The sequence below is a fragment of the Hipposideros armiger genome, unplaced genomic scaffold (genome assembly GCF_001890085.2).
Source record: "Hipposideros armiger isolate ML-2016 unplaced genomic scaffold, ASM189008v1 scaffold_235, whole genome shotgun sequence".
NCBI classification, from domain to species: Eukaryota; Metazoa; Chordata; class Mammalia; order Chiroptera; family Hipposideridae; genus Hipposideros; species Hipposideros armiger.
This window is the reverse complement of record NW_017731585.1, coordinates 2083182-2099688: the sequence shown is the minus strand read 5'-3', so window position 1 is coordinate 2099688 and position 16507 is coordinate 2083182. Positions and strand designations below refer to the sequence as shown.

At 45.8% G+C, this 16507-nt stretch overlaps 2 protein-coding genes across 5 annotated transcripts in view; one reads left to right on the top strand and one right to left on the bottom strand.

The window, feature by feature from the left end:
- Window positions 1-4546, bottom strand: part of LRRC18 (leucine rich repeat containing 18) — a 22300-nt gene extending 17754 nt beyond the window's left edge. The window contains exon 1 of one of the 2 annotated variants that reach the window (XM_019655084.1): window positions 4321-4546. The gene's annotated coding sequence lies outside the window, so the exon portion shown is untranslated. The remainder of the gene's footprint in view (window positions 1-4320) is intronic. The other variant, XM_019655085.1, reaches the window with a different exon arrangement.
- WDFY4 (WDFY family member 4) overlaps window positions 1-16507 on the top strand; it is a 323059-nt gene that overhangs the window by 270037 nt on the left and 36515 nt on the right. For all 3 annotated transcript variants that reach the window (XM_019655081.1, XM_019655082.1, XM_019655080.1), the window contains exons 48-51: window positions 10247-10289; window positions 11386-11505; window positions 13437-13554; window positions 15633-15742. In XM_019655081.1, coding sequence (XP_019510626.1) covers window positions 10247-10289; window positions 11386-11505; window positions 13437-13554; window positions 15633-15742 — 391 coding nt within the window. The remainder of the gene's footprint in view (window positions 1-10246; window positions 10290-11385; window positions 11506-13436; window positions 13555-15632; window positions 15743-16507) is intronic.

Here is a 16507-nt window from a genome sequence, read left to right as displayed (position 1 = left end):
GGGGAGAGATTTAAAATATTGAGCATATTTGGGTCGAAGAGGGAAATCTGAGAGAACATTACCTGGAAGAGATAAAAAGGGACCATGTGCGTATGTCGAGGGTCAGGGTTTGTGGTGAACAAGCCTGGCTCACATCCTGGCCCCCCACTTCCTCCTGACCTTGGGCCAGCTATGGGCCTTCTTTCAGCCTCTGTCTCCTCGAGTAAAACACAGCAATTCGAGGGTTCTGTAGGAGAAGCCGATTGGGGCATGAGAGGTGCTTGGTGCAGGGATGCTGTGGTGACGGGATGGTGGTGGTAGTGACGGTTGTGAATTGAAATTCCAGTTTGCCCAGTGGCCGTTGAGGTGGAGGTGTCCCCACCTACCGCAGACACAAGGATTAAGCAGGGGTGGAGGCAGCCCCATGCTGTCCTGAGCCCTCTGTGAGCCTGGCCATGCTAGAGCGGTGGTAGAGGGGAGAGGGCTAAGCAACCTCAGGCAGCCATTCTGGTTTCTCTCCAGAGATGTTCTCTGAGAGCCAACACCTCTCCCTGCACTGAAAACCTGCGGTTAAGTGCAGGTGAGTGTGATATAAAAACCATGTAGACTTTTAGGTGTGTTGACCGCAATATGGTGCAATGTGGGGGAGGATATTTACTTAAACAGTGGCTAAATTTTCTTCAGTCAGAGGAGAAGGTGCATTGGAAAGACCATGGTCTAATTGTTAAAGGATGCTTTAGGTGAAAGAGTGCAAAAGGCAGTTTTGTGCTTGTTGCTTATATGTAAGGCAACTTTCAAAAGTGCCGTGACTTCTAATCTTAAGTTTTTTCTGTAGAAATATTTTTTAAATTCATATTTTCTTTTCCTTCTGGGTCTTTATCAGGCTTATCTGAAGTTATTCCTGAAGCATGCAACACTGTCCCCTTTTCTGGTGATCTTGAGCAAATAGACATCACTTGCTGGGAGAGGTGTGAACAATGGCTGTAAAGGCAGCCAGCACTTCGTTTAGGACAGCTCTTCAGCATTTTCCCGGTGGGGACAGTGTCCGTGTGTTAGCCATTCTGTCCTTGTCTTTCCTGTTGTGTACAGAAGTGTGCAACAGAAGGCAGGCACCCAGGCAGCAGGGAACGAGGGGGTTTTGAGGCCAAGAGAACTGGGCTTCTCCCACACCTTCACTGCCAACCTGGTTTTAATCATGAGCTCAGTTTACTGATCTGCAAAATGGGTTAGAAAATTGCAGGTTGTTATGAAGAGTAAATGAGGTGATGACTATATGTGAAGCAACTAGTGTGTGGTGGGTACTCAGTGAATGGTGACCTGTCTCCTGTAGTCATTGCCTCTAGGATTGTAAATAATGCTGTAGATTCATCAAACAGCACTGTATGGACGGCCTCTCTCAAATTAGCAGTGCAGGGACACATCCCAGAGGTAGGGCTTGGGGAGCAATTTTTGCTGATTCCCAAGCCTGCCACTTTTAAAACACAAATTACTTATATTAATAACACTAAAGTAAAAATGATAGTAACTAGTAGATATGGTTATATCTTTATCCACTTTTAACTTTTAAACCTCTATATACTTGTATAACCCCAAGCTACTCACTCATTCATTAATTCATTCATTCATTCCACAGTTTGTACTTGAGTCATTCTACAGATCAGGTCAGGTCAGAAGACAGGCAGTGAACAAGACAGGCATTGTTTTGCTTCTCATGAAACTCCTATTTTAGGAGAAAGAAAATCAAGCAATAAAAACAAAACAAACAAAAATACCGAAGCTGTCAGTGCCCTGCAAAAATAAAACCTGATGCTGTGAAAGGGATGCTAAGCGTCAGGAGGAGACTGTTGGGGGAGTGGGGGAGGGGGAGCTAATTTAGGCTGAGATGGTCGGGAAGTCCTCTCTGCCTTGACCTTTGAGCTGACAGTTGAACACTAAGAAGAGGCCACATGGGAGGATTTGGGGAAGAACACCCCAGGGAGGGGTTGTACCTAGTGCAAAGTCTTCCCAGTGGGAGGGGCTTGAGATGTTTAAGGAGATGGGGGCAACAGGGGCCACAAGGAGAGGGTAGAAGAGGAGAGCCAAGAGCTGGATGGAAGCTGAGAAGGCTTACCCCGGCTGCTGGGAAGTCAACAGAGATAGGGAGGGGAGAGCACAGGAGGACAGGCTGGTTGCAGGCAGGAAAGGAAGGTAGTGTGTGCTACGGGGCGAGTAGGCAGAGGAGGACAGTCCGTAGTCATGATATCTGGCCAAAGCCGAACTGATGGGACAGTCTTCTGGATCGCATATGTGGATCAGACAGAGTTCAAGAGCAGGCTGAAATTCCTAGTGGGCCTGGCGTTTTCTATGTTCTCTCTCTCTCTCTCTCTCTCTCTCTCTCTCTCTCTCTCTCTCTCTCTTGTTTTGAGCACTAATTTATGTCAAGTGTGTTATGCGCATTATCTCATTTCCATTCAGCCCACTTTACAGATAAAGCACTGAGCCTCCAGAGCATGTCCCTTGTCAAAGCCCCACACTAGTCAAGCAGAGCCAGCATCAGCTCAGTTCCCTTGTCTGTGGGCTTAACTGCCATTTAGCCTTTCCATAAAAGTTTGACCTTACAACATCCTGTGATAAATTTGGCTCTCTGGGCTGACAAGGAAGATCCTGACTCATCATGTTTTATAGCCTAAACTGAGCTAGGCCCTATGGGAACTTTCATCCTAGTCCAGGTCAAGCCCCATTCTTAAGGCTCATCCCACACCAAAAAGAAAGCAGATGTGTGTTATCAGACCCAGCTGTGGGGGTTGAGATGAGTTCTATTATGTGAGAATGGTAGAGAGCTTGGAAATTGGAAATTGTAATGAATCGAATTGGCGATGAACTGAAAGCTGGTGATGGATCGTGCAGGAGGGAAGCCCATCGTGCCCACTTGGAGGGGTGTGGTTCAGTTGTGTTCAAAGGGGACTGGGAACCAGGAAACATCTAGCTTTGACCGTCCCATCACCCCAGATGACGGGCGCAGGAAACAGCAGAGTCACCCTTACTGCTTAGCACTGCCAACCAAGAAGTACTGGACAGCAGTGGGACACCCTTGGAGCCCCAAGAGGAAGCCAGAGCCACCAAGCACCAGGCCCTAAAAATCAGTCTCTAGACAACCATGAGGGCTCAGGTACTCTGCAGAGTGGACAGTGGCTATCCTAGCACCTCCCTTCTCCCTCCAGGCTGAGGCTCAGACCCAGAAGGCATGAGTCACCCCAGCATGGAGATCAGTCACAGCTCTGTCTCTTCCTAGATGTGTGACTTTGCACATGTTTCCTGACCTTTCTGACTCCCAGTTTAATCACACGGGAGCTGGCATTCAGTACTTAGTTCACATAACAGCCATATGGATCCTAAATGTACTGAGAACCTACTATGTGCCAAGACACTTTACAAAGCAATATCACTACATAGTTTTTAACACTTTCAAATTAGGTTCCTGCCTTCAGACTGTGTGTATGGATTATATTGACTATAGGCTAGGCATTTTACAGACATTATAAGTGATTCTCATAACCACATGATGCACTGATTTTCATCTCCACTGGACAGATATGGCAACATAGGCTCAGAGAGGCCAAGTAGCTTGTCCAGAGTCACACAGACTCGAAGTACGGGCTCCTACCTTTCTCCATTATACTTGTTATGGAAATAGGGACATGATACATGTGTTCTACTGTGTTCCATGAAGAGTCCCAGGTTGCAAGGCCCAGCCCAGCCTCAGACTTAACCACTTGTTAGTGGGTTCCAGTGTTCAGGATAGCTTGTGAAAGGGGCTTGCCTCCAGATTTCTCAAAAGATGGATTGTACTCCAAAGCCCACCACAGTCAGCAGTAATCAACTGAGCTCTGCGGAAGTTACCTTACCAGGCTCAAGCCTCCTGAGTGGACTGGTATCCACACTGCAGTTTCCTTAGAGGGGTAACTGGTTGTGGGATAGAAGCAGTTTAAACACTAGTCTTTCCCTGCTTGTGGAACCACAAAATGCTCAAGGAGACTCAGACTTTGGAAAAAGAATTGGGCATCACTCCAAAGCCCCATGGACTCGCACCCTATCCTTCCCAAGCTTGCCCACAGCCGGTACCTGAGAACAACTGCTGGGTCCTCAGCTAGCTGTCCTTCCAGCCCAGGGCTCAGGGCCAGCTTTCTCCTCTCCTAAATAATAAATTATCTTGCAACTGGGTTTGTAAATAAGGCACCCTGGAGAACCAGCATTTCCAAAGTTGCTTACTCATAGGAGGAGAGAAAAAAGCAGAGTTTGAAGTAGTTGTTGTTTGGCAAAGTTAATCTATACATGCAGGGCCACCACCACAGAAAAACTTACCCTGTTAGTTTCAATTCTTCCTCCTCAACTGTGAAACTTTGTCACCAGGCAACAGGAGACTCACCTGGAGTTAATTAGTATAGTCTTGCCGGCCAGCCTGCAAGGTGAAATAATTAGGTGGCTGAAAGGGTCTCCAGGACACCCAAACTTCCCAGCAGGTGGGATTTCCTCTGCAGGGCAAGATTCTTGCAGTGGGGTTACTCCTGCCCCCGCCCCACAGGGAGGTTTAGAGCACCAAGCAGAGCGCTTTCCATGGCGACAGCCGGAAGTGGACGTTGCTAACTGAGGGGAAAAAGCCTCATTTGCTTCTCTTGAGGGACAAATATCTTACTTCTATAGCATTGAATCCCATGAAATATCATTCCACTTCCTTGTAATTTGTCCAAATAGTTTTTTCTGCTCTTTGTTTTTTGAGAATGCTGTCTTTTATCTGTTTATTTTTTTTAACTTAATTATTTCTTACAGTTTTCTCTTTCATCCTTTTTACATTATTAAATCAGACTGAGTGTAATGCTCATAAAATCATACAACATTATAACCGTTTTTTCTCAGTTAATATTGTGTCAGTACTGATAGGTAGTTTCTGGAATCTATATTTTGAATGAATGCATGATACTGAATCTGGTGGACTTTGCTGTCTCTGTTATTTCCAATTTGTCACTACCATGAATAAGGGTGCAATGAATATATTTGTGCATGTATAGTCATTTTGTTCATATTTTTTCTTTAAATTAAATTCCTAGAAATTGAGAAAATGGGCAAAAAAGATAAATATTAAAATTATTATGCAAATGAAATAATATTGTAGAAAAATTAGAAATGCATCTCCACAAATAAATAAATAAAAATACTTTAAATTGCACTACCCAGATAGAATTAGGAAATAAATAAAATAATTAGCAAATAAGTCATTTGATATGCAAAATTAATCCAAGCAATAAAAACTTTGGAAAGTACAAAAAAGCAAAATGAAATAGTTTAAATTAAAAAATAAAAATATAATAAAGCATTAAATTAGAAATACAGTTAATAATAAAATTTTGAATGCATGAGTTTTAAATACATGAAAAAAATTATACACATGCCTTTCTTTAATCCACAACTAAAATAAAATAGATCATTTAATTTAGACAATAAGTGAATTTAAAATAATTGGCAAATGAAGATAAGTAGAAAATTTTAAATTACCTGAAATCCTATTACCTAGTGTATTTCTAATTAGAATATTCATAAAAGTACATAATGTAAATTAGAAAATAAATAATATGAAAACCATAAAACACAGATAAATAAAAATAAAATCAATATTTTGAGAGAGACAATATATAAGAAGATAAATGCGTTTTAAAATGCAGATATGTAAAACCTTATAAAAAATTAAAGCCACTCAATTTCAGCCTCTGGAGTTAACTTCCAGACTTTCAATACATGTACGGTATTGTTTATGGCATAGGTATGCAATAATAATTTGGTTACTTTGCTAATGCTCATTTTTAAACTCCAAATATACACAAATTACTAGTCTGCTTCTAATCCAGCCAGAACTAAGATTTTTGTTGTTGTCGCTTTTTGTTTGCTTTTCCCCCTCAGAGGAAAGAGCTTGTCTGTGGAGTTGGGCCCTGGGTCAAGGTTTGGTCCCCGCAGGTGCTCTGCACAGGCTGCTTGTGTTGGGAGTTCACCGGTACCTGCTCTGTGCCAGGCCAACTGTCCCAAACTCCCCTAGTCTACGCATCACTCCCTCACCCCACGCTTCCATTTCCTCATCTGTAAATAGAGAGAATGGCTTTGTGAAAATTAGACAAGATACAAAAGGTCTTTGCAGTCTGTGATGCATTAGACAATTATTGCTACTATTATGTCTAGAACTGTATGCAAAATTTCTACATGTTAGAGAAATGAAGAAAGTCAGGAAGTTCTAACAGAAAGGGTCAATATCCTGTTAATACAAGATAAAATCTTTGGTTTGCAAAAACGTCTGTCTCTTCATGAATTTTTTTACCTATAACCTAGATCTGCAAACTAGGCTAACCCAAATTTGCTTTTGAGGAGAAGAAAAGGAGAGAGGGTGTGTTTCTATGACCAGTCTCTTGGCTCCTCGTGGAAAACTCTGCTTATGCAACGGACTGCCTCCCCAGCATTTAGCACCTATGCTCCTTGTCCTGGAGCCTCACGCAGGTGAAAAGCGGGGCAAGATTCCAGCAGACACTTACCCTGTCCTGGGACAGAGCCCAAACCCATTAGCAGACATGCGTTTCCAGTTTCCTTAGACAAATTACTTTTCTTCTCATGTGGTTTAAGTTTTCTTGACTTCTCTCAGTTCCTCCCTCACTAACCCATTTCACTGTGTCCTCATCGCTGTCTCACAAACAAGAAACACACTGAAGAATTTTGAGAGGAGGCAGACTTTTCAAATGTGTCCACTTTAGCTCAGGATCCCCAGTTTCCCTGTGGGTCATACTTAGATGTCTGTGGTTGTTTTCTTGGTACCTAAGGACTAGCCCTAGCCCCCTAGTCCCAGAGTTAAGGAGGAGGATGAAACAGAGACCCCAAATCCCATCTCTTCCTGGGCTGAGAGGGTACAGCTTCCAACTAGACGAGTCCCTTGGCAGAGACCCTTTAGCCTGGGCTAGTCCGCTTTCTCTGCTGTCCAGGCTTCTTTGCTAAGCTCTCTAGGGAGGAAGTGATTTTCTGGGCCATGCCTCTAGCTATCTCTGGGGGCCAGGCTCATGGTGGAATAGAGTTGTGAGTCAGGTGGAGCTGGTCGAAGGGGCGGAGTCAGTGGCAAGATGGGGAGACAAACCATGGGCACTGGAGTAGGATGGGCCCCCAGGGCCATGTGACAGCATTACTTGAGCTACTAAAGCACTTTTAGGGCCTGAAGGACATAGAACTAATTAAAAATGAAGCAGCATGAGTAAAAATCATCCCTCAAACTAAGGAAGGATTTGAACCCAGTGTACTGTTGACTAAGTTCTGATTGAAGATAGTGTTCCCATCTGTGGAAGTCACCCAGAGGAGTTTAGACACCTGTCTTGGGGTGGGAGTAGAGTTGATTAGATGTCCTCTGGGCCCATCAGCTAGGCCACCTTCAGGTCAGGCAGAGCAGCCTCCCTAGTCCTCACCGACTTTTAGTTCTCCCATTCTTCTCAGCTCCAGCCCAGATTGCCTGAGGGCCTGGACTCTTGCCCTGTAGACTCCATAGTAAACCCTGAGGAGCTCCTCACACTTGTTGGCTGTTGGGCCGATGGAGCAGGTGATCTGCTTCACAGGTAGCACAATTATTCTAAAATCATACAGAAACCTATGAGGTAGGGCTTGATGAGAAGTAAGTCCTGGTTCTTATACCACACTCTTCTTCCACTCACAGTAGGAAAGCATCGGCCCTACTCTGGAACAGCATCAACACCCTCCAGGACTGTTTTCATCCATGGGCCCTGTGCCCACACTGTGCTTACCTTTTCCAGACCCACGATCGCACTTACCCCATCCCCAGCACTCCAGTGTGACAGTTGTGGTCAGCCATGTTTGAAGGATGAGGTGACAGCACTTCAGAGCAGTCAAGCAGTGGAGGCAGGATTTGGACCCAGGTTCTACTGACTCCAAAGTCAATGTTCTTTCCTATGCTGCCTTCCCCAGACCACAGAAGGGCTTTGCAAAGTCAAGAGCCATCTCTGGTGCCTTGTTTAATCTAAAATTTCTACTATATTGATGAAACTGCTGTTTATCAACTCTTAAAGACATACTTACTAGATAGTTACTAAATTCACATAAACCATTCCAAGAGTTCTGTGATAACCTTCAGATTAATATGATTTTTTAAAATTGGAAAAATAGAGTTCACCTTTGGTTAGGTGTCTTGGTACTGCTGGTAATGGTGTCCTTTTCTGATGGTAACAAAGTGATGGATCTTCCTTGGAGCTCATAGCTGATGAAGTGAGGAATAGAATGGCAAAATGCCTTTATTTTCCACACAACATTCCACCTGGTGGCAGTGTCACAAAGGCCACAGGTAAAATTCTAGAACCCTTTCTGAAAAGGAAAATGATAGATGCTGTCTCTCAGTTCCTGGACCCTAACAGGCATATTTTGCTCTGCTATTTTCAAACCATTGTCAAACTTCTAAAATAAAGTAGCAAGATGAGCAGTTGGTTTTTGGTACATCAACTCCACATCCTGTATCTCTCAGCCCTACATTTTCAGGAAGACTCAGCCCACGTTCTTTTCAAGGGGGTGATTCCCACTGTCTCCAGTCTCAGCTCTTCCCTTGTTTACAGCCTCCAAAACAGCCTGCCTTCCAGAATGGGGTAGGTAGCAGGCTCATAGACAGAGCAGGAGAACTGAATCTTCACTTAAGCCTTTGCAAACTAAGGCAACAAACAAACAAACAAAAAACATGTTTTGCCTCCATTTGTTGTAATTTGTATGGATAAAATGGACCAAATAGATAATTTCAGTATTAGATGGAAGAGGTGAATCCTGCCCTGGGAGTTGCTTTCTGTTTTTAGAAAATCTGCCAAGGAAAGAATTGAATGAGGAGAGATGGGGAGCTTAGGACAGATGATGTGACAGCGGTGCTGTGACAGGGAGATGAGGCGCTGCCCCTGCTGGGGCACTGGGCACCCAGGCCTTGTGTAGGTAGAGGCCTAACAGATCCTGGCCTTGTCCATGTGGGTGGAACATAGAATGCATGCAGGGGTGGGGACTATGGGGGCCGGAACAGCACTGAAGCAGAGGAGACATGTTTGGTTTGGTTTGGTAGAACATCTGAGCAAAGACCTGGTCTTGGGAGTAGAAACAGTCTCAAGGAGACAAAGGGGAAAGAAACAACAGACAAAGGAGCTCAGGGGTACCACAGATGCCAAGGAACTAGCTCTCCAAATCCTTGCTGAGCAGGAGGAGGACTTCACATGGAGAAGTCCCTTCCCCATGCCCTCCCCAACACTGCATCTTGGTACACTTCTAAATCTTCCCTTCCAGATTCATCAAAGGTGGTATTTCTTTTGTTCTGTTTGTATTTCTTATTTGTATTGGTGGAAACATAAAACAGTACAGCCTTTTAAGTGGATAATTTGGCAATACACAGCAAACTTGAAAATGCTCAGATGTTTTATCTCAGTGGTACCCCTGCCAGAAACTTATCTCATCGAGACACTCACAAAGCATCCAGAAATTTATGTCTGAAGGTGGCCACGGAAACATGATTTGTGAGGACAAAGCCCATCACAGGGGCAGACTCACCCAGTCCCAGTCCAGCTGTGCAGTGGTCCTGCCACTGGAGAAGCGAATGCCACAGAGCATGATGAGCATGCACCACGTGCTGTTAGTCTGTGAAGCAGAGTGGATGCCTGCACACATGAGACAATCCTATTTACTATCATTTAAAAAAAAACTACTTGAGCATATAGACAGTCATATGGGGAAAACGCTTCTTGAAACTTAACTGTGGATACTTCTTGAGTGGGAGCAGTAGTTTGGAAACATATTTTCTTAATTTTCCGTATTGTTTGCATTTTTTAACCACATACATATATTCTACACACTTGTCAATCTATTATATTCACATGTATTATATTCACAAGGGCAAATAAGGCCGAGGTGTGTCTGTGGGAAATCCATGTGGGGTGGGAGGCCCCCGAGTCTGCTTCTGCACGTCCGTGAGATGCTGCATGGGCCACATTTAAGGCAGCAGCATATTCCGGCATCACATAACTGTGACAGTGATTGCAAAAACCTGACCTTCAATGGGGTGAGGTAGGGACAAGAAGGGATCGGATAATAGTCTTGTCACCCAGGAGAGTTACTAAGTGCCCTGGAAGTCTGTGGCTCTCCTGGATGCCCAGACCCCACAAAGCCCCAGAAAGTCCCACCTCTCCCCTTGCTCATGCCTTGAGATATTTGGTCACCACCATTATTTTCTTTCCCACAGGAGATACCCCAGCTCCGACAGGACCATGCTGCAGAGGTGGCAGGTACAGTGATCCCCTCAGAGGACTCGGAGTCTGAGGAAACTCTCTGGAAATGCAAATCAGAAAACAGTTCAGGCCCCAGTGATGAAGAGAGAAAGCATGTGGATGAATCAGGAGGGATCTTGTCTTTTTAACTTAAAAAAATGTCCCAAATAATTTCTTGAAAAGATCTCAGTAATTCAAGGTGATTCTTGAGCCTTAGAGTTGGAGCTGGGTAGTGTGTGTGTGTGTGTGTGTGTGTGTGTGTGTGTGTGTACACATGCCCTGTGTACACACACATGTTCTGTCCATTAAGATGTATACATATGTAAATGGACATAAGCACCCACTTCTTGCCCTGGGAAGACACAGAGCTCCCAGCCTGGATGACTGGCTTTCAGCCTAGGGTTCTCTGTGACCCCAAGAGGGCCAGTCCTAGAGATCACATGGCAACAAGAAAGTAAATCTTGGTCACGCAGGAGCAGGCCAAGAGAGGAGAGACCACAGCATTAGGTCCCATGTCATCTCTGGTGGCCCAGGCTGGGCGTTCCCCAGCTACCCTTGGTGAACTTTCCCACATGCAGTCCTTATCTCCACCTGAGACTATACATCTTAAGGCCCTAAGAGTGAGTGTTTTCTCAAAGTCAGGGACAGGAAAAGAAAGTTCCTGAAGTCCCATGGACAGATCATTCAGCCCGCTCATGGTGGCCTCTTTCTCTGAGACTGCCAAGTCCCCTCAACTTCTTTTTTTAACCTTAACGAGATCAGCAGCAAGTCCATCCACAGCATTTGTGCTATTATTTTAACCAACATTTGAGTAGCATACCCAATAGTTAACACAAAAGAAGGCTTATCCTGGCTTTGGGCTGCTGGGCTGTATTTTTTTTTTTCTGGCTAGCTTTGCTTCCAGACTCTTTGCTTCAGTTCATATTGAATGAGTTGTCCTCCCAGAGTTGGTCTAGCTCATGTACAAGGTACACAGGGAACAATGGGCGTGTGTACCACCTGCTCTCACCTAAACAGTGAAGGTCTCCTGCAGGGGGCTGAGAGTTAGACCCTGGGAGCCCTCAGGAAAATGCCAGCTGTGTTTTGTTTATTCCTTCTTTGTCTCTTCTGGCAGAAAAGGGACATCAGCAATTTCGAGTATCTCATGTACCTCAACACCCTGGCTGGAAGGACCTATAATGACTACATGCAGTATCCAGTGTTTCCCTGGGTCCTGGCTGACTACACCTCACAGGTACCAGTGTTCACATGGAAGAGCAGGTGTCCTGAGGCTTTCTGAGCTTGACAATCAGAGCACCCTAAATCAGCACACAGAGCCTCTGTTACGAGCTTCGGTCCCTCTGGGCCGAGGCTGCTCCATGCTCGGCCCCTTGCTCTGGAGGAGGCCTCTGAGTCCAGCTGCCTGGGTTCCTGTCCAGCCCCACCTGTGGGAAGGTAGCCCTACCAGTGCAATTATCAACATGACTAGGACAACTGCTAACATGCACCCCAGAGGGCTTCCTGGCTTACTTACTACAATGAAGGCAACTAATACCCATCTGCTGAGATAATGCCCTGGGCCAACACTGGTCCTCAAAGTGAACTGGGTTATGGGATTTGTTCCCAGAATCAGCATGTGTGTTGGGAGTGGGGGTGGTGGAGGGGAGGAAAGGTGAGAATAAGAGAGAGAAAAGAGAGAGAAACCAGAGACAGAGACCCAAAGAGAATGGACTACTCCCCTGCAGCCCAACTTCAGTAACTGAGATGATGGCCTGTGCATTGTAGCCAGTATCTGGACCGAGACATGGAGCCATAGGGCAGGTTGAAGGCAAGACCAGACAATTCAGTTTTTTGGCTTCTGTTCCTGGACCTCAGCAGGCGGGGGAGGGAGGAGGAGGAAAGCTGACACAGCTGGACAAAGTTGATGTCATGCAGGGAAGATAGGGCTATGAGGCAGTGTCCCTGGGCTCTGGCTGTCAGGAGGCATGTGGGGTTGCATGTGTAAAGAGCAGAAGGTGACTGGTTCAAGTCAGTCCTACCTCGGGCTGCTGGGATGGCTGACCCTCAGGATTTGGGAGAGAGGGTCTCAGTTTTTTGTGACCTCCTGTCCCTACTTAAGACATTTAACACAGAAAGACTTTTCTTGCCAGCCACATGCTGCTTCTTATTGCGCTAGTGATCATCTGAGGCAGAGATCATCTGAAACTTGAAAAAGCCAACTTTAACCTACATTTCACAAATTGCTGGTTTGCCAGCCCCTTTTGTTTAGCCCCCAATTTTGATTACTTCAGCATTTAAAAACTGGGAGATTTGTCCCCCAAATCTGGATTTCCAATATCTTCAGAAGAATCAGGAGATCTGACATCTATGAAGCCCCGTTATGGTCTGGCAGAACAGGCATGGCTGAAGGGGGTCCCCACATGTGCGACATTTAGAGGTTGTAGGAGACCCTGCTGCCTCCTCACCCCTACCTGGCTTCTGCAGTTGTTCTACAGTGACAGGCCCTGCCTCCCCCGGGAACTGCAGTGTTCACTGCTAATGAAAAGGAAACTCCTTTTTCTGTAAAGACGCAAACCCCGGGGAACACGTAGCTCCTCCACTAACACGCAGAACATCTCCGTGAAAGACAACATTGAGGACTTCCAACATTGAAAACCCTTCAGGACTCCACTGTTATGTTTTCCTAAGGGCAGGGGAAGGGGTGACATTCCATGCTTGCATTGCCCAGAAGGGAGTGGGCCTTCCGAGAAACGAGGCTGACCCTCTCCATTCCTCCCCAAACAGATGACTTCTCACTTCCTAGAAAATCAGTTTCTTTCTGAACGAGGACCCTGAACTATTGATGCCAACTGCCCCAGGAGGGCAGTGCCAAGTGCCGTATAGACAACAGGAATTCATTTGAAAGTCTCTTTTCAGTAATTGGCGGTGATGTTCTGATTTGGGTCAACTTGGAACAGGTTCAGTGTGAACTCAATCTTCCCTTCCTCTCATTTTCCACCTCCCTCCTATTAAGTCTGTGGATCGCCATAAAACCCCAGCACGCCTACTAATCACCAGAGGGGGTCTGACCAAACGACAGTAAACCAATAAAGAGAACCATAAAACTAAAGAGCGTGGCTCCTGAAGTCTTGCCGGGGCACACACAGGTCTAGGGGAGTTAATTCCAGCTGTACATCTGTCTTCTAGACATTGAACTTGACGAATCCCAAGACTTTCCGGGATCTTTCAAAGCCCATGGGAGCCCAGACTAAGGAAAGAAAGCTGAAATTTATCCAGAGATTTAAAGAAGTCGAGAAGACTGAAGGTGGGTGCATCCCAGCTTGATTTTTTTCTGCAGTGCTCTTCATCTGAATGCCTCAAAATCATAGCTGATAACTATTTAGGCCATTGTCTAGCCTACAAATAATTGCACTTGAATAAAGAACTCTCTAATCCAGTGCCCTGCACCCTGGCTGCATGTAAGAATCACCTGGAGAGCTCTTAAAAGATACTGATGTCCAGGCCCCATCTCTAAAAATTCTGATTTAAATATGTCTGTGATGAGGTGCAGCCAGGTGATTCCAGCCTGCAGGCAGGACTGAGAAGTGCCATGCTAAGAGCTCATATCTCCATGCTTAGGGGCAGAAAAGGCAGAGGGAAGTAATATCTGTTCAGTGCTTTCTATAGTCTACGCTCAGACCAACCTGCGTTCATATATACAATAGTTCGTTTCAAAGAAAAGGACATTGAAACTCAGAGTTCAAGCAACTCATTTGAGATCATAGCCTCTAAATGGCAGAGCCTGCATTTAACTCTAGAACCTGGTTCCCAAACTTTGTCCGTCAGCACATTACCTTTATAAATTTTGCCCATTCACATGCCACCTGTCCTCTTATTGCCTTAATGTTTTTCTTTAGGTCTATTTACTTCTTAAACTTTAATAAATACATTCTTAAAATAAATTTTTCTATCATGCATTTGATGCTAGCTGTATTGGTCTTCTTAAACACTTTGAAATAAACATACAGTTATTAAGGGACATCATCCATGAACCATGAAAAAATCCCTCTAGAACCAGTAGGTGCACGCTTCAGGAAGGCTCATGGGTCAGGAGGCCCTGCCTTTTGTGAGCAGGTTCTTGGCAGGATATGGAGGTTTCTGCAGTATCCCACACAGCCCCTGGAGGCCACCTGGCCTCTGGCCAGGACCCTCCTCTGCGTGGGGCTGGCACTCAAACTTGTGGGGAGATGGGAGGAGGTAGGAGGTATGGGCAGGCCTTCCTTGTCCTGCTATCTCCTCCTGAGGCTAAAGTTTAATTGATATGACCCCTCTCAGTCCTCTGCTGCTCCTCTGGCTGCCAGGCATTGCTGGGTCCCTTTCACAGAGGCAGGCCAGAGGAGCATCAGATCTCACCAGCTATGCCCCTGCCAGGGACCATTTTGGCACCATTCTACCCAATCTTAACCTGAGTGTACATTAGAGTTGCACCTTGAGTTTGGGCTCTTGCACAAGTATATCCACCCATGTCACAAACTACTGATGTAGGTAGCTTCTGCACAACACAAGGGAGGGCTTCAGGCTGAGTGTGGGGCTGGCAGCGAGCTGGCTAAGGAGGCATTTGGAGCAGCTGGCTTTGGCCTCTGCTGACTGTGCTGCCTGCCAGCTCTGCCACTCACTCTTGATATAAGCGAGTCTGATTCATTCTGTCTTCTTCATTGGAGATCGGGATAATGAACAGAACCAACTCATAGGGTCACTGTGTGAAATGAGGGAGAGAGTGACTTAGGGTACACAGCAGGCAAAATGCCCTGTAGGTGGCAGCATTGCTCACATTCTCCACTGGGATGGTTTGGCCAGGGCGCTGCATCTATCTGCCTCAGTGTTCCAGCTCCACCAGACCCTGGCTGCAGAAAAAAAAGCTTATGGCTCTGCCTCCAGCAGTCCAGTCCCCTCTGGAATTGAGGTAACCCATGTCCTCACTCACACTGGGTTGGCCCTGAGTTCATAAGCCTCCCTTTCTCACACAGATATTTCTCTTCTAAAAGAGAGCCAAAGGAAAGGTGCTGCTGGGGGTCTGTAGGCGAGCTGGGCCTTTCCAGGTGACCCTTAAGTCAAGCCCAGAGCGCTGCCTCCCATGAGTCTTCAGCATGGCCTTCCCAGAGCCTAGCTCTGCCGCATCCTTGAGGGCAGACCCCTGGGGACTTGGGGGACTGTGCAGCTCAGGTTCTTTGAATGTGGCTATTGGCCAGATTATAGTGACATCTGTGAGCGGAACACCCAGCTCCATTGGCCTGCAGGTTCTCTCTAAAGCAGGGCTTGTTCTTGAGCACCATACAGTCTGCGTGTCTGCAGCCTGCCATAGCACAGGTGGGAAATCCACCCAGGCATGTCCTTTCATTGCAGGAGACATGACCGTTCAGTGCCACTACTGTACTCACTATTCCTCGGCCATCATCGTCGCCTCCTACCTGGTCCGGATGCCACCCTTCACCCAGGCCTTCTGCTCTCTGCAGGTGAGCTCCCCTGCTCCCCATCCCCTCACCCCCAAACACACAGCCATAACTCACAAATGAAGAGCTGGGCTTGGATGAGGCAGGAAATGCAGTCGTTAGTCCATGATTCCCACTTAATGTCAGCTCTAGGATTCCGGGCTGGCCAGCCAAGGCAGGCTGCTCCTTACCAGTTACACCTTCATGTCTGTTGAACAGTCTTGCAAAAGGATTTTAAAATATAAGGAATGAAAGATATAGGGAGAAAGAAACACTTAACAGAAGTAGGTTTTAGTAGGAAAGGGAAAGCAGGAAACTTGAAGACTTCCTTGAAGGTAGGCAGTCAAAGATTATAAAAATAAACACAAAGGAGGAGGAATGGAAAGAATATCACTCATGATGCCAGAATGCATAATGCTATGCTAAGTACAAGCTGAGTGGATTAAGAGGACATACAAAATATTCAAATACTGAAGTGAACAGCTAAACCAGAGAAAGGAACTAATCAATTTGCCCACCCATAAAATAAAAGACCATCATGCCAGCTTAGGGTTGCCACATTCCTCAAATAAAAATATAGGACACTCAGGTAAATTTGAGTTTCAGATAAACAGTGATTGACACTAAAAAATTGTTGTTTATCAAGTTTAGCTTGGCCTCCCATGTTTTATGTGGCTATCTTGTACAAGCTGGAAGTGAGCAAGTTTGACTGTGAGTGGACAGTGGTGTCCAAGGCATGTGGGATTGCTGGGACAGACTCCCTCGCAGGCAGCAGAGAAGGTTTTTCCT